The 27,960-nt window shown below is 40.9% G+C and overlaps 1 protein-coding gene across 1 annotated transcript; it reads right to left on the reverse strand.

Annotated features, from left to right (window-relative positions):
• Positions 1-13,012: 13,012 nt before the first annotated feature.
• LOC139312175 (vomeronasal type-2 receptor 26-like) lies at positions 13,013-27,960 on the reverse strand. The gene is made up of 7 exons (XM_070936754.1): positions 27,941-27,960; positions 23,480-23,771; positions 20,945-21,208; positions 19,723-20,490; positions 17,167-17,385; positions 15,983-16,112; positions 13,013-13,917 (listed from the first exon to the last, which is right to left on the reverse strand). Exons 1-7 carry the CDS (start codon positions 27,958-27,960, stop codon positions 13,013-13,015), a joined length of 2,598 nt encoding a protein of 865 aa, XP_070792855.1.

The following is a 27,960-nucleotide window of genomic DNA, read 5'->3' on the forward strand; positions in this document are numbered from 1 at the left end:
CAGAAATCCGAATACAATGATTTATTACATGTTTGGTTGCTTCTTCCCTTTTTGGGAATGCCAATAATAAGTCCTGAATAAGTATCCAAGGAAACATGCAAATATTTCCATGGGGCAAAGGATGGATACTGAGTTACATCCATTTGCCAAATTTCACAAGCTTTTAGTCCTCTAGGGTTACACCCATAGGGATAGAATGAGCTTGTTGACTACAGGTAGGACATTGTTGTATGATGGCAGTCGCTTCAGCTGCCGTGAGACCAAATTGTTTCGCCAATGCTTTTTTATTTTGATGAGAATAGGCATGACTGTCCCATGGTGTGATGGAAAATATAACCATGAGCGCAGTTGCAGCTTTGTCATTTCCCTCTTCCAATCTCTGTCTCTGCTACCCACAATATCTATAACCTTCCAATAAACAAATCTCCTTATAACACTAAACATTCAAGTCCTTTCTCCTACTGCCATTCTGACTTCCAAGTCAGCCCAAATCTGTGCAAACCAACTTTCTCTTAAACAATTCAACTCCTTCTCTGTACCAATATCTGATTGTCCTTCTAAATCTCCTTATAAACAAGCATACTTCCAAAAGTCAACTTTCCGCTTTCCTTCATTAACTCTCTCTTACATTCCCTGTAACACTGGGTTCTTTGCATACCAGTCTTTATTCAAAATAGCACAATTATCTATTCACAGCCTACAATATCCAGTCAATCCTAAAAATTTCCTCAACTCTTCAGGTGTTACTTCTTTCATTAATTAAATGTCCTAAGTATTTTATCTCTCTGTCTACATATTGTAACTTCTAACTCATCTCTGTGATAATTCCAAACAAACAAACAAATAGACAAACAACAGACAAACAAAGAACAAACATGCCATCTGTTAAGTATGCAAAATGCACGTAGACATAAAAACATTAAGGAGTATTTTGAGTCAATGCTCTGAAATAGAATTGGGTATGAAAGTATTTGAAACGTCAAAAATTTCCAGAAGGAAAAAGAAGGTATTGCATTCTGAGCCAAGACAGTGCTCTGCAAAGGCAGGTATCAGATATCACCCTTTCACTCCCGCCTTTCTCTGGCTGGCTCTCTGAGAGAAAAAAAAATGGTTAAAAGTACAAAGTAGCCCCCCCCCTTTCGTGCCTCTCATCTCCCAGGGAAAAAAAGGAGGGGGTGAGGGAAAGGAAAAAAATTTTAAAACAGACCAAGCCTCCCTTCTCCTCGGAGGGCAGGGAGAGAAAAGAAAAAAAGTGCTTATACACAAAATTACATTTCATGCAATCCAATACACACCCATTCACATCTGTACTGCAATCAGACCTTTTGTATAATACATCCTTCATGCGAATCAGTCATTCAAATTATTTCAATGAACTAGTTTATTCCCAAAACAGTGAAAAAATTCAGGCAACAGTCATAATCACAAAAGGTGATATGGGCCCATAACCATTGCCCGGTTTTCCACAGTTTCAAGTTCAAACCCAGTTAATTTTTGCTGGCCAGCCAAGCATATCAATTCCACACACTATCATTATAGATGTACATCAACAAAATATTTTTAAACAGAAATCACTTCAAGTTGATTAGTTCAAATTATCTGAGTCTTCCCATTTAGACAGGCTCTAATTTTATTTCCTGCTAAACCCCGGGTGGGAAGAACAATAAACAATTTATTTATTTATTTATTTTTTCAGCCTAAGAAACATACTGAGAGTCAGAGATCAAATTAAAAGCTTGTTGAGAAAAAGTGTGAAAGCTAAGATAGTCGCAGACAATTAGTGTAAGATTCTTTCCAGATGTCGTCATGAGTATCCTTGTAAGCAATGGCTCCTCTGGAGAAAATCATTAAGCAAGTAAACCTAGGATCTTTAGGCAAATGATATGAAATACAGTTTACATAGTCAGTTAGAGCACACTGAAGAGATGAATTATTCTGAAGATAAAGGTGAAAGTCAGATTTTGAGATAGAATAATATTTATTAGATCAGTTCCATTTCTTCGACAGTCTGGCGTACGCCCCAAGGTTATAATTTCAACAATAGCTTAAATAAAGGGTAAAACATTTTTAGATGGTAATGAGACAAATAAAGCAATGTACCTTTTGCTGTTCTAAAACAGAATTAAATCTCCTGCCTTTTTTCTTTTAGTCAATAACTCAAATAATGGACTAAGTAAATGCATAGGTAAAGAGAAATATGAGCAGTCCCAATTAATAGTACCCAGTAATTGTTGCAAATTTAACTTTGGGTAACTTTAGCCGGAGCAGAAAGAGATTGCACATAGTTTATGCCCTATACAGATAAGAAGTGTACAGCTGTATTTTCTCTGGGGCAATGTGCAATTCATTTACACATAAATCATTTTGTATTTTTCAAAAAGCCAATTAGGTTGTATTTTTTGTGCTCCAATTAAAATGTCATCTATACGATGATAACCAGGGTTTTGAGGGCTAGATGTTACAGACATGCCCCCACTTTTTGGATTTTTACACTTTTCCTTGAGGTTTTGCTGCCTGGTGATGAGGCAATCTTTCAACAAAGTCTGAAAAGGAACTATTAACAGTGTCCTGAAGATTTTTTCTTTTTCTTTTTTTGCATCATTAAACACTCTATAACTAATCTCCAGAGTGCAAAAAATTTTTTCAGGGCTGGGGAGGTTTGTGGAGGCATGTTCCCATCTGCTTCCATTTTTTTCACTTTTAAAGAGCCCTTTTATTGCCAAAAGTATTTTAGAAGGTAAATCAAATTCTTTCCACGGGCAGGACTTTCCCGTTATCTTTTTAAAACAATGATTGAGGACTTGGCCAATTCTCTAAGTTCGTGGAGGTGCGTAACCTGAGGCTTAGAGAATTCTGCCCCCATACTCACGATTATGGGAGGGTGCTTCGTTCGCCGACGACCGGCCCTGGTTTGCAGAGGCTCTTCCAGCCGAATGAGTATGAGGGTGCCAAGAGACGTGCTCGATCCATGAATCACGTCGGGGTCACCATATGTTGGTGATGAATTGGCGGCTCATCATGAATGGCCGAATTAGAGAATACACAAACGCAGGTGCTTCTCGGGATGATGGCGCCCAGAGCTGACTCCGTCACCCTCTTTTATTAGTTATCAAAATACAGCGTCATCAGAAGGCGTTATTATGGCTACACATCTCATATTACATACAAGAAATAGAAAAGCATCCATATATTCTCCATAAGTTTCACATTCTTACCTATTACAGTAAATCACGTGATTTCTAGGAAAGCGATACTTAAGGTGTGAAAAACAAAACTTAACTCTGGTTATATGGTACCAGTTACTACCAGGCGAGAGGCCCATCTCCTGCTATCTGATTACCTCACTTCTTCAGGAATGTTCCGCCAAGAGATGTCTCGTATCTTTTCAAATACAGTCTATGTTCTTAACAAAGAGAGAACAAAATAGGGCCCTTCAGAGAGTATCCATATGAACCCGCTTTTCATAGTCAGATTATTTCGGTGCTAAGCTCCATACACGTGTCCAACCAGTTAAACTGGTCTATACATGTATTATGGCCACCGCACCAACGCACACGAAAGAAAGAGAAGAGCTGTCGCCACCACCAGAACCCCTAAAACCGAACCAGAGACCGACTCATCTGAAGAGGAGCGGAACGAGAGAACTGAAATGGAGAGAACCTTCCACGACGACGCCAAGGAAGAAATGAGCAACGCGCATGTGCAAAGCTACGTAGACGGCCCCGAAAGACTTGAACTGGCCAGAGAACCGCGCAGACTCGTTGCGAGCATCCCCATGCCGTTCTGTAATTTCCTGCACTTGCGAGACCACGGACTGCCTCAGGTTGTAAGTAATGGACAAAATAATGTGGGGAACTTACCCAGTGACTTCCCAAAACTTAGAATTGATGGCATTAATTTACAAGAGTGGTATCAACAACTTCAGGTTGTCTTTATGAAAGAAAATTTACTATTCTTTATAACTAGTCCTCCAAGAAGACCTTGGACTTTAAAAATAGATTGTTTACATCATAGAGCATTTTTCATAATAATATCTAGCGTGTCTCCTGCAATGTATCATAGCATCAAATCAAACCTAACTGTGTCAGAAATAATTCAATGCATGTTTAATCTATTTCACAGCGATAGCGTAGCTACAACTACAAGAATGTCTAAGGATTTCTTTTCTTCTAGAGTGAAACCAGGGGTTTCTATAAGTGAGCATTTGATATCTCTAAACAAAATAAGAGCTGAGCTGCAATTGAGGGGGGAAGTGATTTCAGATCAAACAATGAAAAGTGTTATTATCAATTCACTTGATTCATCATGGGATAACTTTATGTCACACTTAGATACTATTAATTTAGGATATTTAACCATAGAAAGTCTATCTAACAAATTGATAGCAGAAGACAATTCAAGAAAAAATCGTTCCAGTAATCAAACAGAACACAAATCTTTTAGGAAAGTAGCTTTCCAAGAAAAATATAATGAAGCCTTTAGATGCCACAATTGTGGATCCAGGGAACACAGTAGAAGAGACTGTCCCAAAGTCTCAAGGGAGAGACATAGGCCAGAATATAGGAGCAAATACCATTATAGACAGTCTTCCACAGATAGACACAAATATAGAAGCCCACCAAATTACAGAGAAAGTAGAGGGGGTAGAGAAAATTCAAAAGAGAGAAAATCTGGGTCACTAAATGGACTAAACAAACAAGAAAGCACCAAAACACAACAAAATGAGAACAATAATTGGCTTATTGATTCTGGTGCAACCAATCACACCACTAACAACAAAAGTATATTATCTTCATTTACAGAAGATAAGTTTGTGATAAAGGTAGCTAATCAAGAAAAGGTTCAAGTATTAGGCAGAGGAAATGTGACCTTGCCTGGTTTAGGTAAAATAGAGGGGGTATTATTAATCCCAGAAATACCTCATAACATACTAAGTGCTATAAAACTAAGCAGAGATTCTGACATCAATATAGTTTTCTCAAAGGGGAAAGCAACTTTAGAGAAGGACAAAACAAATATAGGCACTGTGATGATAAAAGGAGGTCTACCCTATCTGATAACAAAAGAAAGATGGTTACATAACATTGATTCAAATATGGAAGATTGTATTGAAGCAGATGATGAAAATGTTAGTAACAGTGACAATGATGAATGTAAAATACCTCATGATCACAAAAATACACACAATGAGAAGAAACCAAAAATAGGTAAACCAATTCATGATGAGTGTGCTCACATCTTACATAGGAAGTTAGGACATGCAAGCTTTCCTGTAGTTCAAAAAATGACTGAACACGCAGAAGGTGTCAAAATAAAAAATTGTGATAATTATTTGGAATGCTCAGTATGTAAATCCACCAAACTAAAAACCAGTCCCAGACCAAAAAAATCTAACAGATCAACTAACAATATTTTTGACTTAGTACATATGGATTTAGTTGGTCCATTAACTCCATCAATTACCTATAGGAAACGTTACTTTCTAACAATAGTGGATGATTATAGTCGCTATGGTTTTGTTTACACATTAAAGCACAAGGATGAAACCTTTCAGAAATTTAAGGAATTCTACAAACGCATAGAAACACAACATAATATCAAAATAAAACAAATTATGACAGATAGGGGATGTGAATTCATGTCTAAAGAATTCTCCCAATGGTTAAAGGATAGGGGAATGCTACATTTCACGTCCAATCCATTTTCTGCGTTTCAAAACGGGATTGCAGAGAGAAAGAATTCCACACTACAAACCATGATTAGATGCACATTAGAGGATGCTGGTTTAGGCAAACAATTCTGGTCAGAAGCCCTACATTATTCAAATTACACTCAAAATAGAACCTGGTCCAGTATTGTGAATAAGACACCGTATGAGGTGATGTACAATAGGAAACCTAAATTAGCACACATGCACATATTTGGAGTCACTGCAGATGTGCACATACCTAAGCAGTTGAGGAGAAAGGGAGAAAACGTATCCAGAAGATTAAGATTTATGGGATATGAAACTGGAACCAAAGGGTACAGATTCATTGATAATAATAACAAATTTATAGTCTCCAGAACAGCTGTGTTCCATGAGCAGGCCAATTGGTCTAAACTGCACCTTAATGAAATATTTCCAAATAAATGCAAAGATGCGATATCTTGCGAGGAAGGGACAATAAAAAATCAAAACATTAACAAAAATAAGAACAAAACCAAAACTTGGACAAATAGTCAGCATAAAATAAAGACAGACACATTAACAAAAAAGGAAGCTAGATATTTGCACGACAACCATAGCAAACCTGAAAGAGCTATTAGAAACAATAGAAATCAAATACCAAGTAAATACAAAGATTACATAATGCATATGAATGAAGAACAAATAACACCTAATACATATGAGGAAGTATTAAAACTCCCTCGTGAAGAAAGAGAAAAATGGGAACTAGCTATGAAAAAAGAGATGGAAAGTTTGCAAGGATTAAATGTATTCACTCCTGCGATCGCACCTAAGGATAAAACAATTATAGGTACCAGGTGGATTTATAAAATTAAGAACCTAGAAGGAGGCAATACTTTATACAAGGCTAGACTAGTTGCACAAGGTTATGCACAAAAATATCCAGAAGACTATACTGATACATACTCCCCCACGGTGAGGACAGAGAGTGTTAAAACAGCTCTAGTAGTAGCATCTGCACTCAATCTGGACGTATTTCAATATGACATACAGACTGCGTATTTACACGCAAAACTAGATAAGGAAATATATGTAAGAGCACCACATAGTCAATACACTAATAAGAATGAAATTTGGTTATTAAATAAGAGTCTATACGGATTAAAGCAATCTGGCAAGAGATGGTACGATTGCTTGGTAAAAGTACTAAAGACCATGGATTTCAACGCTACCACTGCTGATAACTGTTTCTTTGTAAAAAAGAGTGATGATCACATTGAATTTGTATTAATTTATGTGGATGATATTTTATATATAGGAAAACACAAAGAGAGCAGAGAAATCTTTGTAAATAAGTTAAACGAACATTTCTCGTTGAAATCTCTAGGTAAAGTGAATAAATACCTTGGTGTACAAATTAACAAAACTAGAAGGGGATTCAAACTTACTCAGAAAGATAAGATCATTGAACTTCTAAACAAATGTAATTTAAACAATGCCAAAACCTGTGACACTCCTATGCAAACTGATTTCCTTAGAAACACTGATGAGTCTTCCCCTGAATTTAAAGATAATACATTTTACAGATCAGTTATAGGCTCACTACTTTATATATCTAATTGGACCAGACCAGATATTGCATTACCTCTCAATTTATTGTCAAGATATGTTAGCAAACCAACCATGTATCATTGGGAAGCTGTCAAAAGAATTCTAAGATATTTGAAAAGTACATTAGATTTTTGTTTAGTATTAGAACCTAATAATGACAAAGAACCAAAAATTACCTGTTATGCGGATGCAGATTGGGCTGGTGATACATCATGCAGAAAGAGTACTTCTGGTTATATTTTTCTATTGAATGATTGTCCAGTTTACTGGTACACTGGTAAACAAGAACTGGTAGCCACTTCAACCACAGAAGCGGAATATGTTTGTTTATCCAAAGCTGCAAATAACCTTGTATGGTTCAATGACTTGATCTCAGATGTTTGGAAAAAACCTGCATTACCTTTTGTTGTGCATGAAGATAATAAAGCAGCCATTGAAATATCCAGATCCGATGCCATTGGACAAAGGTCCAGGCATATTGATATAAAATTTAAGCACGTGAGACAATTATCTCAAGATGGGTTCATCAAAGCAATACATTGTGATACTTCTGAACAATTAGCTGACATATTAACGAAGCCTTTACCTTCTAAACAGCACAAATATTTAACTTCTAAATTGTATGTATTATATTGTCCTGAATCTGAATGTAATTGGTGTTGTATAGCGAACCGGCATTTAGAGGGGGATTTGTCAGATGTAAATGCCTTATTCTCTATTGTGTAAATAATGTATATATGGGACATCAGGGGTTAACTTATTCTTTGGATTTTAATGTATTCATAATTTACCACTCCCATTCCTGGCTCCACCCCTTGTATATATAAGGAGCCACCCTCACCATTTTCTTTGCTTCTATCTTGAATATTCAGCGAATATAGAATGCCTATTATTATTAAAGAGAAATATATTTAAATCTATAATTCTTATTATCTTTATTGAGTCTGATCCTGAAAATATTGCAACACCCAGTTCCAGCAACCTTTCTTCATAGTCCCCTAATCATCTTTGTTGCTCTTCTCTGCACTCTTTTAGAGTCTCAACATCTTTTTTTACAGGCGACCAAATCAGATCTGATTCAATTAATCTTCAATCAGAACAGCCTCTCTTGACCCTTGTATTGGCTGGAGTCTCTGCTGGGTTCTGTTTTCCCAACTTGAGTGGCCAATAAATCACTCTGGAAAGAAGGAAATTTTAGCTGTTTATTTCTGCCGAAATAGAAAGCCTTGTACTTAGGACATAGATTCAAATCAAGCACCAAGAGTTGGCTCAGATATTTATACAAATTGCCAGCTGGTTATTTACAGCATGTCAGTGATGGCTAATCTTTTTGCCATCGCGTGCCAAAAGAACAGGGGGGGGAGTGCACATGTATGCCCCCACCCATAATTCAATGCCCCTGTGCCCTGCTGCCCCGCGCATGTGTGTGCAACCCCCCCCATGCATGAGCGCAAGACCCCGCCCCCCTGGTGCCCTGTTTTGGGCCTAGCAGGCCTCCCTGAAGCCTCTGGAGGCCGGAAACGGCTCCTTTCCCGACTTCCAGTGTGTCCGGAAGGCCTGTTTTTCACCCTCACCAGGCTCCGGAGGCTTTCTTGGAGCCTGGGGAGGACGAAAACAGCCTCCCCCACCCCCCTGGAGGCCCCCTAGAGGCCAAAAAAGCCCTCCCAGAGCTTCCGCGCGAGCCCTGTACTTACCTGGCATTCAAAATGGGCTGTGTGGAGACTCCTGGGAGGGGAGGAGCAGCCGAAAATTAGCTGGCTGGCACGCACATGTGCGCTGGAGCTGAGCTAGGGCAACGGCTCGCGTGCCCGCAGATATGGCTCTACGTGCCAAAGGTGGCACGCGTGCCGTAGGTTCACCATCAAAGGTCTATGTGATTTCTTCCACAAGGTTCATCTTCACACTTGGTGGATTACCTTTGCCAGGTTTGGTACAAAATTACACTTGTTATCTTTAGTACAGATAGTCCTTGACTTACGACCATTTGCTTAGTGTCCATTCGAAGTTACAACCGCCCTGAAAAACCTGGCTTATGACCGTTTTTCACACTTATGACCGTAGCAGCATCTCCACAGTCACCTGATCAAAATTTGGATGCATGGCCTGTTTTATGATGGTTGCAGTGTTCTGGGGTCACGTGACCCCCTTTTGCGACCTTCTGACAAAGGGGAAGCTGGATTCCCTGAACAACCGTGTTACTCACTTAATGTCCGCAGTGATTCACTTAACAATGCTGACAAGAAAGGTAATAGAATGAGGGAAAACAACAACTGTCTTGCTTATAGCAAGGGAAATTTCAGGGTCAATTAAGATTGTAAGTCAAGAACTAACTACAAGACTACTAACTTCGAAACCTTCCTAATCCTATCAGAAGTTTCCTGTGACTTATTCGTCAGTTTCACGAGGAAGTCAGACAAAAGAGGAGAAGTTTAGAGAGACTGCTGCATAATTTAATCAGTTCTAACTTTTGGTGGCTTGTTTCTCTATAGTTCCGAATAATTCTTGATTGACTTGGTGTTTAAAACATTATTTCAACCCTTTTCTTATAAATGGGATTCTTTTCCTATAGAAGTTATTTATAGCTTCTGCTGTGGCTCTCTCTAGACTTTAAAAGGGATGTTCCCTATTTGAAGGATTGAATTATTTTATATTCTTCATCATTTTATAACCTTAAATTGTCATTGAGCTATCAATTGGAAAGGCCCATTCATTGGAAAGTGTGGCCTGCCCCCTAGTGGCTGGATCAGGGAGCGACTGAAACTCCTTGGCAGCTCTCTCTTTACTTAACCGGTGTGTCATCTCCAGAATTACAGAACCACAAGGGTGGAAGGGAGCTTGGAGCAGGGGTGAAATCCAACAGGTTCTGACAGGTTCTGGAGAACCGTTAGCGGAAATTTTGAGCAGTTCGGAGAACCGTTAGCGAAAATTTTGAGTAGTTCAGAGAACTGGCAAATACCACCACTGGCTGGCCCCAGAGTGGGGAGGGAATGGGATTTTGCAATATCCTTTCCCCAGGAGTGGGGAGGGAATGGAGATTTTGCAATATCCTCCCCCTGCCATGCCCACCAAGCCATGCCCACAGAACTGGTAGTAAAAAAAATTGGATTTCACCACTGGCTTGGAGGTCTTCTTTTCCAACCCCCTGCCCAAGGCACATGGCCTTATTCCATCCCTGACAAATAATCCTAAACTGCATTAACAGAGGGATACAATCAAGATCAAGAGAGGTACTAATACCACTCGATAAAGCCTTAATAAGACCACACCTAGAATATTGCATCCAGTTTTGGTCACCACACTATAAAAAAGATGTTGAGACTCTAGAAAGAGTGCAGAGAAGAGCAACCGAGATGATGAGGGGACTGGAGGCTAAAACATACGAAGCACAGTTGCAGGAACTGGGCATGGCTAGTCTAGTGAAGAGAAGGACCAAGGGAGACAGGATAGCAGTCTTCCAATATTTGAGGGGCTGCCACAGAGAGGAGAGGGTCAAGCTATTTTCCAAAGCACCTGAAGGCCAGACAAGGAATAATGGATGGAAACTGATCCAGGAGAGATTCAACCTATAAATAAAGATAAATTTTCTGACAGTGAGAACAATCAACCCATGGAACAGAAGTTGCCTTCGGAAATTGTGGGAACTTCATCACTGGAGGCTTTCAAGAAGAGATTGGACTGCCATCTGTCAGAAATGGTGTAGGTGGCAACTTGAAAGTTTTGCAAGTCTCCTGCTTGGGTAGCGGGTTGGACTAGATGACCTACAAGGTCCCTTGCAACTCTGTTAATCTGTTAAATTGTCCAATTTTTTCTTTAAATTGGAGATCTAATCCTGGGGGATTTGTAGAGGTGGCTGGAGGTTCGATGACCCTGAATGGCATCTGCAGTCCAAGACCTTATTTGCAAACTGGCAACTTGCCACCCCACAGGAAAAAATAAGCAAGGTTGCTGGGAATCTCCTTGGGGTCTTCAGAGGGGCAGGCAGGAGAATTCCAACCTGGACTTCCAGAATTCCCCAGCCAGCATTAGGAGAATTGAAATCCACACAGCTTAAAAAGTCCCTTGGGAGTGGGGCGGCATAGAAATGTGACTAAATACATAAATAAATAAATAAATAAATAAATAAATAAATAAATAAATAGGTCAAAGTTGAGAAACACTGGGTTTAGAAAACAGGAATTTTGAATCAGAACAATAAAATGTACAAGGGGCCAGAACACACAGTTACAATTGATTAGGTAGAGAGTGCTGACTCATGCATGAGGCAATCTGCGCTGTGATTGGTTACTGTGGGTGTAAAAGGGGAGTTTTCCTTTCCCCCTTGCCTTTTTTCTGCTGTGTGTTCTGTATACTGTTTGATTTACCTCATGATGTTCCTGACTATCTATCTAGTCTGCTCATGCATGAGGCTGTGATTGGATGCTGTAAACATAAAGGAGGAGTTTCCCTTTTCCCCCGCCTTTTTTCTTCTGGGTGTTCTATATACTGTTTAATTTACCTCACGCAGGGCTGTCTTAAACAACATTATGGGCCCTGGGCAAAGCAGTGTACTGGGGCCCCTACGATAACTACTCACAGGAATAAAAATGTAAGTGGTCGATAAAATTAAACATATTTTTGCATAATATATGTATAATATATTTATATGATACAAGGTGTATTGAAGGGTTAACATGCACAGATTAGTATGGACCCCCTATGCTCGTGGAGTCCACGTTGAAGTGCCCATCAGGCCCACGCGTTAAGACAGTCCTGACCTCAAGATGTTCCTGTGTTCTTGACTATCTAGTCTGCTCATGCATGAGGCAAACTACACTGTGATTGGATGCGGTAAACATAAAGGGGGAGTTCCCCCTTTTTTCCCGCCTTTTTCTTCTGTGGGTTCTATATACTGTTTTAATTTACCTCATGATGTTCCTGTGTTCCTCACTTGCTTCTCTGCTCATGCATGAGGCAATCTATCCTGTGATTGGATGCTGTAAACATAAAGGGGGAGTTTCCCTTTTCCCCTGCCTTTTTCTTCTGTGTGTTCTATATACTGTTTAATTTACCTCATGATGATCCTGTGTTCCTCACTAGCTTGTCTGCTCATGCATGAGGCAATCTATGCTGTGATTGGTTACTGTGGGTGTAAAATGGTGAATTTCCCTTTTCCCCACCATTTTGTTTCTGCGCATTCTGTATAGTGTTTTAATTTACCTCATGATGTTCCTGACCATCTTATGTTGTATCTTTTCTGGATGATGACAAAGACTGCTGTCAATTTCTATGTTAAATACATTTATATAAAATATTACAAGTCTATGTCAGAGTCTCCTACTTCATCTGGACAGTGGCTGCGTAATTCCTTGACAGAGTTGTTGTCAACAAGATTTTACAATCCTTATGGAAATCTGGATATCAATCAATGGTCATGAATAACTCTGCATACATATCCTCCAACCATATGCCAGTTCTACAGAAAAACATCAATCGCAATACAAGTAGTCTTAGATTTATGAGCACAATTGAGCCCCAAATTTCTGTTGTTAAGCAAGTCAATTGTTAAGTGAGTTTTGCCAAATTTTGCAACCTTTCCTGTCACAATTATTAAGTGAATGTTACACAAGCAAGGGGTACCATAAAACCTTGTTTTCATCCCTTCCTCTTTCATGTCGACATTTTAAAAAAAATACTATAAACATTCTCAATGTGTCTCAAGATAAATATAAATGTAGGGTATCCCTGAATTAGCTAGAGATTTTTGTTTCTTATTATATTTTCTCTACAATTAAGATGGGGCATCAGTAGTATAATATAGCATTTGGGGAAAAAGATACAGGCCAAGAGAGCAGCTCCGGAGGCCAAAATGGAGAAGATCTCCACAGCCACCATGGACTTCCCTTTGGTGCTCAGGTAGGTAGGTAGGAAGGTGATCCAAACACTGCAAAAGACCAACATGCTAAAAGTAATGAATTTGGCTTCATTAAAATTATCAGGCAATTTCCTAGCTAGAAATGCCACTGTGAAACTGACAAGAGCCAAAAAACCCAGGTAGGCAAGGACAGCAGAAAACATCAAAACTGAGCCTTCATTGCATTCCAAGATGGTCTCTCCAAACAAGGAATGGAAGTCCATGTTGGGAAACGGGGGAGAGGTTCCCAACCAGGTGGCACAAAGAAGGGCTTGGATCAGGGGACAGGCTAAGACAATGGAGTTGGTCAGTGGTTTTCCTAAGAGTTTCCTTGTCCTGTTCCCTGGCTTGGTGGCCATGAAGGCCAGAACCACCATGACAGTTTTTGCCAAAACAGAGGAAACTGCAAGAGAAAAGAGAATGGCAAATGCAGATTGTCGAAAGAGACAGGTGATCTTCCCTGGTTGACCAATAAAGAGGAAGGAGCAGAGAAAGCAAAACAGCAGGGAGACCAGCAGGATGTAGGTGAGATCTCGGTTGTTGGCCTTGACAATCGGTGTATCATGATGTTTAAGGAAAATAACCAGGACTGCAGAAGTGATCGCAGAGAGAAAAAGAGCGAGAGAAACTAAAGTGTATCCCAGGGTGTCTTGATAGGCAAGGAAGTGGATCTTCTTGGCAATGCATTGATCCTTGTCCTTGTTGGGATATTGGTCTTCTGGGCAGGGCTCACAGCGAGCGGCATCTGAAATCAAGAGTCTTTGTCTAAGGATTTCAAGGGTATCTGCATGAACATTATTTCTCCCTCGGGGTGATATGACTTCCGTTTTTGCTGTGGCCAACCGACAACAGGAGTGATGAAAGGACCCACTGTGCAATTTATGGGGCATAAAAATGGCAAATCATCCTTTGTTCATGGTGATCCTTGGGACAGGGAGGTGTCGGCCACCAGTCCCTCCTGCAGCGAAATCAGAGGAGGAGGAGGAGGCATGGGACTCAGGATCAGCATCAAGGCAACTGGGGAGCTCCCTATTCCAAGGAATAGGGAATAGAACTGACAGACAGAGAGATAGAGGTGGAGGCGGGGCCATCTGTCAGCTCTCTGAGGGAGTGTCAACAGCCCCCAGGGCTGCAGGTGGCTGATGAGGAAGAGGAGGAACAGCTGGGTCCAGTGGCTGATGCAGATGAGCAGAAGACAGGAGAGGAGAACAGTGGAAATCTATGGGCCAATCCTTGGGACAGAAGAGCCACCGCTGCTAGCGAAGCCCCACCCTAGCTCTGGGGATAAAAGGCAGGGGACGGAGATGAATAGATGTGGCAGACAACTATTCATCTCCCTGCCGCACGGACTTGTTAGCCTGTGTTGAGAGAGAAACTCCCGCATTGACGTTGCTGGTCAGAAGGTCGCAAAAGGGAATCGCATGATCCCAGGACAGTGCAACCATCATAAGTATGAATCAATTGCCAAGCGTCTGAATTGTGATCAGGTGACTGTGGTGAGACTACAACAGTTGTAAGTGTGATAAACAGCCATAAATCACTTTTCTCAGTGTTGTTGTAATTTCAAACAGTCACTAAATGAACTGTTGTAAGTCAAGGATTGCCTGTACTTCAAATCTGCTCAGATATTTTTGCAGGGAAATGTTAACAGACATCGATAGATGTAGATGATAGATTCTCTGTCAGGTCTATTTCCCCAGAGATCAATAACGGTGACAGAAGAAACATACTCTAAATAATAAAAAATAAAGCTTGAACTGGATACCCCACTCCTTAAGGAAGTTGGTTATCAGTAAGAGTGGTAAATTGTGCCCTGCAACTATCTTGCATGAAATTTCTGTGGATTGAGAAAGGTGCCCTCTGTGGCCAGGGCAATTTAGATCAATGGTGGAATTCAAATAATTTTAACATCCAGTTCTTTGCCCTAAAGACCGACTGGGTGGGCATGGCCATGGTGGGCGTGGCCATGGTTTGTGACAGGTAGCACTCAGCTTCCTGCACCCCCCGGTAGCAAAAATGGGCCGCGGGGGGATGGACGGATGTGCAGCCCCCCCCGTGCCCTGTTTTGGGCCTATGTGGCCTCCTTGAACCCTCCTGGGAGTGAAAATGGGCGGTGGGGGGTCCCACGCCGCACCTCCCATGCCCTATTTGGGGCCTAAGAGGCCTTCCTGAAGCCTCCTGGGAGCAAAGATGGACCGTGGGGGGGCAGGGGGGATGGGCTGCACCCCCATGCCCTGTTTTGGGCCTAGTAGGCCTCCTGCACTTACCTGGGAGCCAAAATGGGGCATGTGGGGACTCCTGGAAGGGGTGAGGCAAGGCGGGGTGGGGCGGGGCGGGGCAGGGCGGGGTCAGCCAGCAATTTAACTACCCGTTCGCCTGAACTGGCCCGAACCGGCTGTATCCCTCCACTGATTTAGATCCATAAATTGAACAGTTCTGCAGAAAAGTATGAATGCATGTCAATCTCACCAAAAATGACAACGAGCCCTGGTGGCGTGGCAGACTAAAGCACTGTTATTAACATCAGCTGCCTGCAATTACTGCAAGTTCAAATTCACCAGGCTCAAGGTTGACTCAGCCTTCCATCCTTTCTAAGGTAGGTAACATGAGGACCCGGATTGTGGGGGCAATAAGCTGATTTTGTATAAAATATACAAAAGTATGAATGCTATTGCTTAACGCATTGTAAGCTGCCCTGAGTCTCCGGAGAAGGGCGACATATAAATCAAATTAAAAATAAAAATAAAAATAACATATATACTGAATGGCTTCCTTGATCCTGGAATATCTACGTTTGTTGTCTGCTCTACCTGTCTGATTAGAAATGGTCCCTTCTGGACAAGGGTCACACTGGTAGCAGCAAGTCTGCTCACCCTCTGGAACTCTTCTCCTCTCTCCTGCATGGCACCTCTTCATGCCACACCTAGCAAAGGGCACCTTCTAAAAAAGAACAGATAAAGACTTCAGTGGGTCTAAGTGATGGACATCTTTCGTTAATTCATTTCACATTACTATTTCCATTCCATATTCGTATTTCTATGTTCGAGTGGTGCAATGGCCTAGAGGTGGAGCTCTTGCCTCACAATCAGGAGGCTGTGAGTTCAATCTTTGGTAGAGGCAGATATTTCTCTCTCTGGGCACGATGAGAATATATCTTCTGAATATAACTCTGCACTGGCGACAGGAAGGGCATCCGGCAAGTAAACACTCAGCTCCACTCAGTTGTCCAGCCTCCACCCCACGAGGGATTATAGGGTCATTAAAAGGAGATGATGATTTCTATTACTATGTTCGGAACACCTTAAAAAATAATGGTTCACCCCTGTCTACCAGAAACGAGGAACAGTTCTTGGGAAATTCTGGCCAGTGGCAGTCCCAACCCATCAGTGGATGATGGAGAATGGAACTGGGATCTTGGCATGCAATGGAAGGCTTGTGACATTGAGCTACAGCTTGTCTAAAACAAAGGATCCAACTCAGTGGTGGGATTGAAATAATTTAACAACCGGTTCTCTGCCCTAATGACTAGCTGGGTGGGTGTGGCAGCACTCGGCCTCCTGCAGCTCCCTGAAGCAAATATGGGCCTAGGAGGCCTCCCTGCAACCTCCTGGGAGCCAAAATGGGGAGCGTGGGGACTCCTGGAAGGGGCGGGGTGGGGCCAGCCAGCAATTTAATTACCGGTTCACCCAAACTGGCCCGAACCGGCTGAATCCCACCACTGATCCAACTGAACAGAAATGATCCATGATAATCATTGTTGCTTGCTCTAATTGCATCCTGGGTTTTAAAGCAGAGGGTCTTCTCAATCCACAACCCTTTGTAGATTGACACAAATCAGACCTCACATATGTTACATGCAAAGCAATTTTTTTCACCAAGTGCCTGCCATATTTTTGGACTCAAATCAATCGTTTTCCAAATTGGAAGGATGTTCTGCATTTCCAGGAGAGGATGAATCTTTCCCTGAACTTAACAAGATTTCCTTGCCACTCACCTTTGTGGCCCAGATGATTGCGTCTGAATTAATGGTGAAATCCTGTCCTTGGGAAGCCCCAGGATGTATTTGCCCAACTTTCGTGGAGACAAAAGAGTGATTGGGGAGGAAAATCCAGTTGAGAAGATCAAAGCGAGGAGAACCGAGTCCGTTTTCTGAGAAGGAGATTTCATCTCCAGCGCTGTTGTTAAATTGGACGTTCTTCAAATAGGGAAGAATCTGAAAAAAAAATACACCTTCAGAAATTGGAGCAATTGGCTGAGAGCCACAGATGAGACATCATGGCTTCTACCATTCTTTGTTGGCCATTATCTTAGGATATGGAGGTATGTCTGAGAAACTACCATATTTTTCAGAGTATAAGACACACTCACACCCCCAAAAGAGGGTGAAAATTTGGGTACATCTTATACACCCAAAGTAGCCTTGCCCATCTGCCAGCCCACCCGGAAAATGGGGTGCGCGGAGGCGGCAATAAGCTATGGCAATCCCTGCAGCCTGAAACAGGTGATCTTCGGGAGGCTGATCCAACCGACAATCAGCTGCTTGTGCTAATAAGGATGTGCTGAAGCTGAAGCTGAGGCTGAAGCTGAAACAGGCTGTTTGCTGCAAGGAGGCAAATTGCTGGTAGGCAGAGGCAGATTTTTTTTTCTTGTGCTAATCAGGCTGTGCTGAAAATGAAACTGAAACTGAAACAGGCTGTTTGCTGTTTGCTGCAAGGAGGCAAATTGCTGGGAGGCAGGCAGATTTTTTTTTCTTGTTTTCCTCCCCCAAAAAGGTACGTGCGTCTTATAGTCCGGAGCTTCTTATACTCCGAAAAATACTGTAGACAAGTTCCATTGATGGAATTTTGGTTAATCAGGAGTGACACCACATATTTCATTCTTTCCCCAGAACTACAAAGGTTTCTCTTTTTCATTGGGCGTTTGTATTTAGTTTTACCACAATTATCCTAGAAAGATTTTACTGCCAAACTCTAAATTTCATTATGTGCTTTTGCTCCTGTGATGATTGACCATGTGCATTTTTAAAAATGTTGCCTTTGGCTCCAAGTCTTGTAAATGAGAGACACATTTTCAGAATTGATTTAATAATTTCTATTACGATTATGTAAAATTCCACTGGCATTCTCTAGTTTATAGTCATGCGGAGAGAAGCACCTGTCCTGGTTTACATTTCATTGTCCAGAGAGGTCCAACATTAAGCCTTTCATGAAGAACAGTTTGAGGGACTGCCTCCAATTTCTAAGGGGCTGCCACAAAGAGGAGGGGATCAACCTATTATCTAAAGCCCCTGAAGGCAGAACAAGAAGCAATGGATGGAAACTAACCAAAGAGAGAAGCAACCTGGAACTAAGGAGAAATTTCCTGACGCTGAGGACAATTAAATCAGTGGAACAACTTGCCTCCAGAAGTTGTGGTTCACTGGAGGTTTTCAAGAAGGAATTGGACAGCCATTTGTCTATTGAGCAGGGGGTTGGACTAGAAAACCTCCAAGGTCCCTTCCAACTCTCTTTATGGAGATTCTCAGCCATCCAGGTCATGGTTGTCCCAAAAGTGTTTTTTTTTTTTTTTCCAAAAAGGCAACTGGACTTTCTGGTTTTTCCTTGAAGACATTTTGCTTCTCATCCAAGAAGCTTCTTCAGCTCTGACTGGATGGTGGGGAATGGAAGGATTTATACTCCTTGCAGACAGCTGGTCATTTGCATCCTTTTTAGAGAGTTTTAAGGCAATCTGATGACACAAATAAACCTCCAGGTGGCCTTAACAACTCTCTAAAAGGATGCAGATGACCAACTGCCTGCAAGGAGTATAAATCCTTCCGTTCCCCACCATCCACCACTTCAGACAAATGGTTATCCAAACTCTTCTTAAAAACCTCCAGTGTTGGAGCATTCACAACTTCTGGAGGCAAGTTGTTCCACTGATTGATTGTTCTCATTGTCAGGAAATTTCTCCTTAAGTTGCTTCTCTCCTTGATTAGTTTCTACCCGTTGCTTCTTATCCTGCCTTCAGGTGCTTTGGAGATTAGCTTGGCTCCCTCTTCTTTGTGGAAGCCCCTGAGATACTGGAAGACTACTATCCTGTCTCCCCTGGTCCTTCTTTTCATTAAACTAGACATACCCAGTTCCTGCAACCGTTTTTCATATATTTTTGCCTCCATCCCCTAATCTTCTTTGTTGCTCTTCTCTGCACTCTTTCTAGAGTCTCCACATCTTTTTTACATTGTGGTGACCAAAACTGGATGCCGTATTCCAAGTGTGGCCTTACCAAGGCATTATAAAGTGGTATCAACACTTCACGTGATCTTGATTCTATCCTCTGTTAATGAAGCCTAGAACTGTGTTGGCTTTTTTGTCACCTGCTGCACATGGCTGGCTCATATTTAAGTGATTGTCAACTAGGACTCCAAGATCCCTCTCACAGTTACAACTATTGAGCAAGGTACCATGTATTCTGTACCTGTGCATTTTGTTTTTCAAAACATATTTATATGATAGCATGCTGATATCCTCTATAAGGATCTTTGGACTGGATAAAAAGTCCCAGAGATTACCTGCCATGACTGGACATTTGAGATCCTCCTTCCAAGCCTCATCATTGTTGGTTGCACTCCTGATCCATACATTGCATGTAATGCATGTCCCAGAGCATAAATAGCATTGTAGATATTGTAACTTTCACCTGTCATGATTGTTTCAAAAAAATAAATTGGCAGATTATGTAAATTCTCTTTTCCTGTGCATTGTTTTTCATGCTTTGGAAGGATCTTGCCTGGTTTGTGAATCTTGCAGCCAAAGACCAATTCCCACCATGGAGGGAGAAAGACATCTCCTCGTGGGTTGAATGGGTCTAAAGACAGGATGAAATGGGTGAATTCTGAGATATCCCCGGTGTGGTCCCTAAAATGCAGAGACCCATGGAAGGGATTTATACCTTTCAATATGTCTTCAGATCCCATCATACTAACTTTCCAATGGGAAGTTAAGACCCAGACTTTACAAAATGATGTCTTTGTCAATTGTTTGTGAGTGTTCATTATCGCCATTACATTTGTAATACTACTGGAGTCTCCAAAGAGAACAATCACTTCAGCTTCAGACCAGGTTTTGAAAATATGAGGTAATGTCGACCTTGTCCTGTCAAGAAAATCCAATGTCATCATTTCAGTGAAGGCCAAGCAGATCTCCTTCTCCTTGAGCATTGGTATCAGAGATGAGATGAAACGCTCTCCATTGTCATCTTCAAGGGCCAGAAGACCCACCCAGTTCCACCAGAAATGCAGGAGGAGCTGGACTAAACCCACATACTGAGGAGATTCATTCTGATTAATTTGGAAGAAGGAAGGATAAACCGTTCTGTTTCCTTGAGAGACCTCAAAGCCAACACCAAACTGGAGAAAGTGAGATTCATCTTTCAAAGTCAAAGCAACATTTTGATGGCGACTTTAAGAGTCCCCACAGTGTTGTCTCCTGCCCCACCAGTCATGCTGACTCATTTTGAGTGGAAGGCTTAAACTTCTCCCCTTCTTAGGAAGAGCCGCCAGTTGCATATTTTGCCGTGTTGTGACACGTCAAAAACCCAGTGGACAAAGCCTCAATCTCATACAGACAATAAACGGTACCAAAACTCTGGATACATTTATATGAAGAATAAGTTAGGAAGGAATTTATCTCAGCAAGTGGAACATTTCAGAATTATGTCATTATTTACCTCTTTTGGGTTATTTGAGATATAAAATAATTGCATGCATTCTCTAAATCACACATTCCTGAGACTTCCGGTTGGCGCCGCAGGGACACAGACGGGGAAATGGCGAGCTCTGCTGAGCCCTGCCAAATCCCCTCCATTAAACTGCCGCCGATAGGTCTGCGGACCTCCCCTGTCTTGTAGGGACAGGGGGACAAGAAGGAACACCTTGGACGGCCGAGAGGAACGGGCGGGTTCCTCGGGGCCGGAGGCTTCTCCTTCATGCCGGCGGCAGCGGGACGGCAGCCATAGCGGCTGCCCTGAAACTGCGGCAATCGGGAACAAGGATTGGGCTGGAGGAAGAAGATGAAGAAAGAGCAAAAATCAAGAAGCCGGGTGAGTGACACCAACCCAGGCAAACGTACCTATTTGGAATTATTGGAAAATAAGACCCCAAAATTAAAAGCGGCTGTTGGACTGCGGGGCTTAAAGATTGAAAAGGAAAAAAAAATGGGTAAAAGACCCAAATTGAATTTTGTTGCAGTAAACTTAAACTGGATGATTTGGTATTAATAAATTTCTGAAATTTGACTGTGCCTTTAACTGGAGTGGAGAGGAGAAATGGATATTCCTGAGAATTAATGCCTCTAAAAGAAAATGAAGCTAATGAAGATAGAGATGGATAGCTACAAAATAGCCATGGAGTCTGCAGTGATTAAACAGAGAAGTGGATTAAAGAAATTTCCCTTTCTGGGTGGAAAAGAAACATGTTAATTGGCTTTTTACCTTGGATTACTTGAAATTAATATTGGATATAAGGATTTTGGAGATTCCTACTCTGTCCCAGATGATTTTAAGAAAGAAGAAAGAAGAAAGAAAGAACATTTTGGATTTTAACAATGGAGACTGACAAAACTAGGTGTGGTGTAGTTAACAAAGACAGGAAGCTGATGCACTACGCTTGGATCAGACATTTTAAAAGTTTTAAAGGGACATACAGAAATTCTTTACTTTGAACTGATGAACCTTGAAATAGAGCACTTTGGATAGAGAGGAAAAGGAAGAAAAGGAAGAATTAAAGTGGATAAATTTAAATGTGACTAACTGAAATGTAAAGTTTAAAAGCCTATGTATATATGATAAAGTTTAAAAGCCTAGGTATATATGATTTTTGGATAAAAACAGGAAAGGTTGTGAAATAATAAAAATAGAAAACAAGAGGTGGCTATTAAAATAGTGGATGATATCAAGGGGATAAAAATAATAAAGAAGAATATATTTTGAGGCAGGAAAATTTTAAGAAAATGTACTGTTTGATGTAATACGTTTTAATTTTAATTTGCAAACAAATGTTAAACTGATGAATAAGGATTGATTGAACAAAATACAAGATACACAGATGCTAGTGATTAGTCTTGAATTAAGGTAATACAAGTTGGAAATGATGACTATTATGACATATACTGAGATTTAAATTGAAAGAGCAGGATGGAAAAATGATATAAAACAGATAATTATATTACAGTTAAAATGTGTGGGATGGATACCAACTAGATAAGAGTTTGAGACTCGGTGGAAATACGTTGGAAATTAATTCAAAATGCTGGAAACAGCCAAACAAATAGGAGGAGAGTTGGAGGAGACCATGCTGGAAATCAGCCCATAAAATGCTGGAAACAGCCAAACAAATAGGAGGAGAGTTGGAGGAGACTATGCTGGAAATCAGCCAAACAATGGAGGGAGTTAAGGAGGAGACTATGCTGGAAATCAGCCCACAAAATGCTGGAAACAGTCAAACAAATAGGAGAGTTGGAGGAGATTGAGGAACTATTTTAAAATCAACTAAATAGTTGGTGTTTTGGAGGTATTAAGCTGAGAATTAATCAAATAGAACAAGCTGGAAGATAGTTAAATATTAGAGGGAGATATAGTGGAAAATATATTAGAAATTGGAGTAAATAAAATATGCCTTTGAGAGAAATCTGTGTAATATGTAAACTGGGAGAAAAAAAAAACCTAAGGTAAACTGATTTGGGGATAAGGGTCAAAGGATTAAAATTAGATAAAATGTTGTTTTATAAAATACAATAAAAATGGAGTGGTATTGAATTGAAACTAAGAATAAATGGTGATAAAATTGTAAGGTAAACACTTAACAAGAGGTTAGAATATTGTAAAAATTATTTTGATATGACTTGTATAAGATATAAGGTAAAGAAGAATAAAGATATGTTTAGAATTGTTATGCAGATGTAAAAATGAGTGAAGGTGAATTTGAAACTAATTTTGGATAGATATAATGGATTTATATAGATGAAAATGTGAAATTTGAGGTAAAATTGGTTTTTTCTTAAGTTTTGAATTTCTTTTTTATCTTCTTTTTTTTTCTTTTTTTTGTTTATTTATAAAAGATGTAATGGAAATTGTGAATTGAGCTTGTGAAAGGAATGTAAGCGTGGTAATCATCTATGACCGGATCGAGATTTTTGCTCTTGAAAGTTATGTTTTTATGTTTAAATTTGAAAAAATAAATAAAAAATATTTACCAAAATAAATAAATAAATAAATCACACATTTTGTTTTGTTTGTCTACTCCATAATTGCATCTGAAGGAGCTCCCTTACCTGTGGGACCTTGAAGATGCTGAAGATGGAGGCCATCTCCCTTGAGGATTTGGATTTGAGACCTCCAACAACAGAGAGCAGAGTGTCCTGCCCGTCACACTGATAACCTGGAACCATTTGGCCTTGTGTAGAGAGCAGGGAGAGGCTGATTAAGGAAATCTCCCTCTCAATCTGGTGATTGTCAAAGATGTGGAAGCCAAGGGTGATGTTGGGGAGGAGAACCACATCCTTGTTGACCTCTGTGACTGCAAAGACCAAGGCCAAGATCTGCTGGTATTTCTTGGGCATGACCCTATAGTGAGAAAACCATTGGAGAACATAACAGGAAAACTTTTATCTGCTGGTTGAGTTTGCTTTGTCTTTTTTGTTGTTGTTTGGAGCTGTAATTTCCAAATTTCGTTGGGTTTTTTCCCCCAAAGGTTACTCCTTGATTAAATTTGGATGGCTTTGTGAGAAAGGAGAAAAGCTTCTCCATCTCGTAAACCATTTTATTCTCCTCTATTGTCACGCCAATCTTCACTTTGCTCTTTGCCAGTTTCTCCTCTTTCTCCCTAATCAATCTGGTCCTCTCTTGGAGCATCTTCTTCAGATCTCCTAACCATTACTGAGCACAAGAATGCAGTGTGGGTCACAGCATCAATTTCCTGAAGGGCACACTATTCTTGAGCACTGTTAGAGGAAGATTTGGCTAGTCTAGAGAAAGATTTGGCTAGTCTAGAGAAAGGAAGGACTAGGGGTGACATGATAGCAGTATTCCAGTATTTGAGGGGCTGCCACAAAGATGAGGGGGGGGGTCAACTTATTCTCTAAAGCACCTGAAGGCACCATAAGAAACAATGGATGGAAACTGATCAAGGATAGAAGCAACGTGGAATTAACAGGGAGGACAATTAACCAGTGGAATGATTTGCCTCCAGAGGTTACCGGTGCTCCATCACTGGAAGTTGTCTCAAATTGTATACGGTCTCCTGCTTTAGCAGGGGATTGGACTACAGGACCTCCAAGGTCCCTTCCAGCTCTATTCTGATTGATTGATTGATTGAGTTGTGATGTTTCTACAGTTCCTCACCAGGTGGATTTCACATACTGAAGCTACTGTTTCGCCCAGCACTGGAATTGTGCACGCACACCATCCGCACATATGTGCAACATCAAACACGGCAAGTCGCTCACACGTGCCTACACACATGTGTGCGGTGTCAAAAACACAGCAATTATAGGATGGGATTGCTTCCGGGGTATTACCGGTTCGCCTGATCCGGTCTAAACCACTGAATATCACCTCTGTTCCCCACATTGGAAAAAGATTGAGTTTCTCTTTGAGTTTCCACATTGTACATCAATATCTTACGGAGGTCCGCGCAATTTCTCATGTGTTGTGCATCCTCACTTTTTAGGCTTCATCACTTTCCTTACTTTCATCAGGAAGAATTCGGGAAGATTAAGAATTCTAGCCTTTTCTCATATACTTACTACTAATTTGCATGAATAACCACTAGTCTAAGTTCACTCCTTGTTCTCATATACTCTAAGTATATGAGAGATATTTATTTATTTATTTATTTATTTATTTATTTATTTATTTATTTATTTATTTATTTATTAAATTTATATACCGCCCTATTCCTAAGGGACTCAGGGCGGTGAACAGCGAACGATAAAAATACACTAAAATATACTAAACATTCTGGTCCTAGATAATTCAAGACATCCCAGTTTAAAATAAAATCAAAAAGTAATATAAAGGGAAAGTTAGGCCAGGCCGGCCTGCTGAAACAGGAATGTTTTGAGGGCACGGCGGAAAGTGCGCAGATCCGGAATCTTCTGTATCTCTGGGGGGAGCTCGTTCCAGATGGTGGGTGCCCTCACAGAAAAGGCTCTCCCCCTGGGGGCCGCCAGTCGACAGATAGACAGAGACTCGGGATTAGCCGAGAGGTGCAGACTTTGGATAGGATTTTACTGGGGGTGGATGAAAAGGTGTTAACTAAGTGCTATAAATTCTTTATGGCTATGGAAGTAGCTGAGGAAGGTGCGAAGACTTTGGTTTATGCCTGGGAGAAAAATCTGGGTCATTCAACAGAGCCTGAGAGGTGGAATGAAATCTGGACTAAGAATATTAAACTAACCCGGTCAATAGCATACAAAGAAAACATATATAAAATGGCATATCGATGGCATTTTTCACCGGCCAGACTCGCTAAAATGTTCCTTGGAACACCCTCAGTTTGTTGGAAATGTGGCGTTAAAGAAGGCACATATTTCCACCAATGGTGGACCTGTCAAGAGGCAATGAAATTTTGGAAGAATATTCAGAAATGGCTTAATGAGGTGCTGGGGCAGCGTATACAACTGCGTCCTGAGGTATTTTTATTAGGGATAAGACCCAAAAATGTAAACAAAATGACATGGTACCTGTTGCTACATATAACAACAGCTGCAAGATTGGCATGGGCCCAATACTGGAAGATGGAGGTCAGCCCACCCGAACAAGTAGTAATTCAGAAAATAATGAATTGTGCGAAATCAAATCGGCTTACTATGATATTGAAAGGTCGAGGGGACACAGATTATTATATATCTTGGAGTCAATGGTACAATTGGATGTCAAATTGAGCTGCAAACTGATATATATGATAAACATAACACTTGATATGTAATAGATTTTTCTTGGCTATCCTATATATGTAATGGGACAATTTTACTTCCTTCTCGCGCTGTGATGTAGACCGCTATAGAGTTAATGTTTCTTTGATGTATAAGACAAAATAAATAAATAATAAAAAAAAGAATTCTAGCCTTTTCTATGAATTTGTTGTTTTTTTAATTGAAAAAAGCACAAAGATTTACACCAGGACAGTGGTTCTCAACCTGTGGTCCGTAGATCCTGGGGCAGCCGTGATACCACTACAGGGGATCTGCAAAGGTAAATCTTGGAGGGGGGATGTCGGTGGCCATAGTCCATGGCCACAAAAGATATTTAAAAGGATTGAGTGATAAAGAAAAGAATGAGAAAATCTACACTTGGACAATGCAAACCTCACAAGGACCAGTCTTTCTAAGAGAATCGCTGAATCCAAAAAACCCCAAATATTTATCTACATTTCCCCCCTCCAGCCAGGTAAAACTTACATAGTGTGTAAAATACGTCGGAACGGGTCTTTCTGAAAGCGTAGGATAATGAAGGATAAAACAATGGTTGCCAGGGGCAAATTCCCACCAATAATGAGATCTCCAGGCCTGTAATAGTCCTCCAGAATCTGCAGAGACCTTGTCAACACACATACACTTTGCATCCTCTTGGAAGAAGTTGGAGGCAGGAGCCAAAAGATCAGCAGCAGGAGGAGGAGGAGAGGCAACCCAGTCATTCTTCTCACCTTCCCTCCTAGATCAGAAATCTAGGTTTGTGCAGAAGGTAAACTGCAGGGAGCACTTGAAATCTCATCAGAGCTTTAGGACAACAGAGGCAGGTCGTTCCACCTGGATGGCTTTGTGGCAAAATTTATATCAACCATCCTTCTCCTTATAAGTGTTTGGGCTGTGACCGAAGACAAAGCTAAGGCCAGTTGAGTCTCATCCAACCCAGGAGTGAGCTCTTTGCAAGACGAGGTGAGGTGGCACATATCCTGCCACCCCACCTGGGGAACTCCAGGCATATTTTTTAAAAGCAGATTTTATCTGGGAAGATTTTTGTGAATAGAAACCCACAGGGAATAAAAATGGCAGTTCCATGGATAATTGCAAAGAAGAGCAATTGTCCTACCCAATTATTACTAGATTTGTTTAGCATACCAGAAAAGGAAAAACATGTTTGCGTCTCTTGTTCTAATCCACAGAGATGGACTTGAGAACGAAGGTGAAGTTGGATATTTGATTTAGCATGAAACTGAGGGGGGCTTGGGGCTCTCTGAGCTTGGTTGTTTTCTGGCAGACATTTCATGACCATACTAGGTGACATCATCCATGCTAGAAGGGAGTGGGGTTTGTGGAGAGGAGGAAGAGGATGATGATGATGATGATGAGCAGGAGGAAGGCAATGACAACTGTAGGGTCTTTAGTACTCTTTGAGCTTTGATGTTTACTTGCAGACTTTTCATTACCATATTAAGTGATATCATCAGTGCTAGAAAGGAGTGGGGTTTATGGAGAGGAGGAGGAGGAGGAGGAGGAGGAGGAGGAAGATAATGACGACTGTGGGGTCCTTGGTGTTCTCTGAGTTTGCTTGTTTTCTGGCAGACGTTTCATTACCAAACTAGGTGACATCATCAGTGTTGGAAGGGAGTGGAGTTTATGGAAAGGAGGAGTTTTTAAAAAAGGCTCCGACAATCACAGCTGTGGTACGTGATCGTCAGAGCCTTTTTTAAGCCAAATAGGTTGTAAAAAAATGCTTTTAAAAGTAAAAAAAAAGGCTCCGAAAATTGCGCACCACAGCTGGTCACCCACCCCCCGCGCTGTTCTACTTACCCCATGCCTCCTTTGGGCAT

This window comes from Pituophis catenifer, unplaced genomic scaffold, assembly GCF_029215685.1.
Source record: "Pituophis catenifer annectens isolate HBS135680 unplaced genomic scaffold, rPitCat1.0.hap2 SCAF_1, whole genome shotgun sequence".
Taxonomy (NCBI): domain Eukaryota; kingdom Metazoa; phylum Chordata; class Lepidosauria; order Squamata; family Colubridae; genus Pituophis; species Pituophis catenifer.

Coding starts and splice junctions, on each gene's coding strand:
- LOC139312175 (XM_070936754.1), bottom strand. CDS start 27,960: ATGCCCAAAGGAGGCATGGG. Junction 23,772..27,940: donor ATGCCCAAAGGAGGCATGGG/GTAAGTAGAACA, acceptor TTCTCACTATAG/GGTCATGCCCAAGAAATACC. Junction 17,386..19,722: donor CAAATGTCCAGTCATGGCAG/GTAATCTCTGGG, acceptor TTTTTTTTTCAG/ATTCTTCCCTATTTGAAGAA.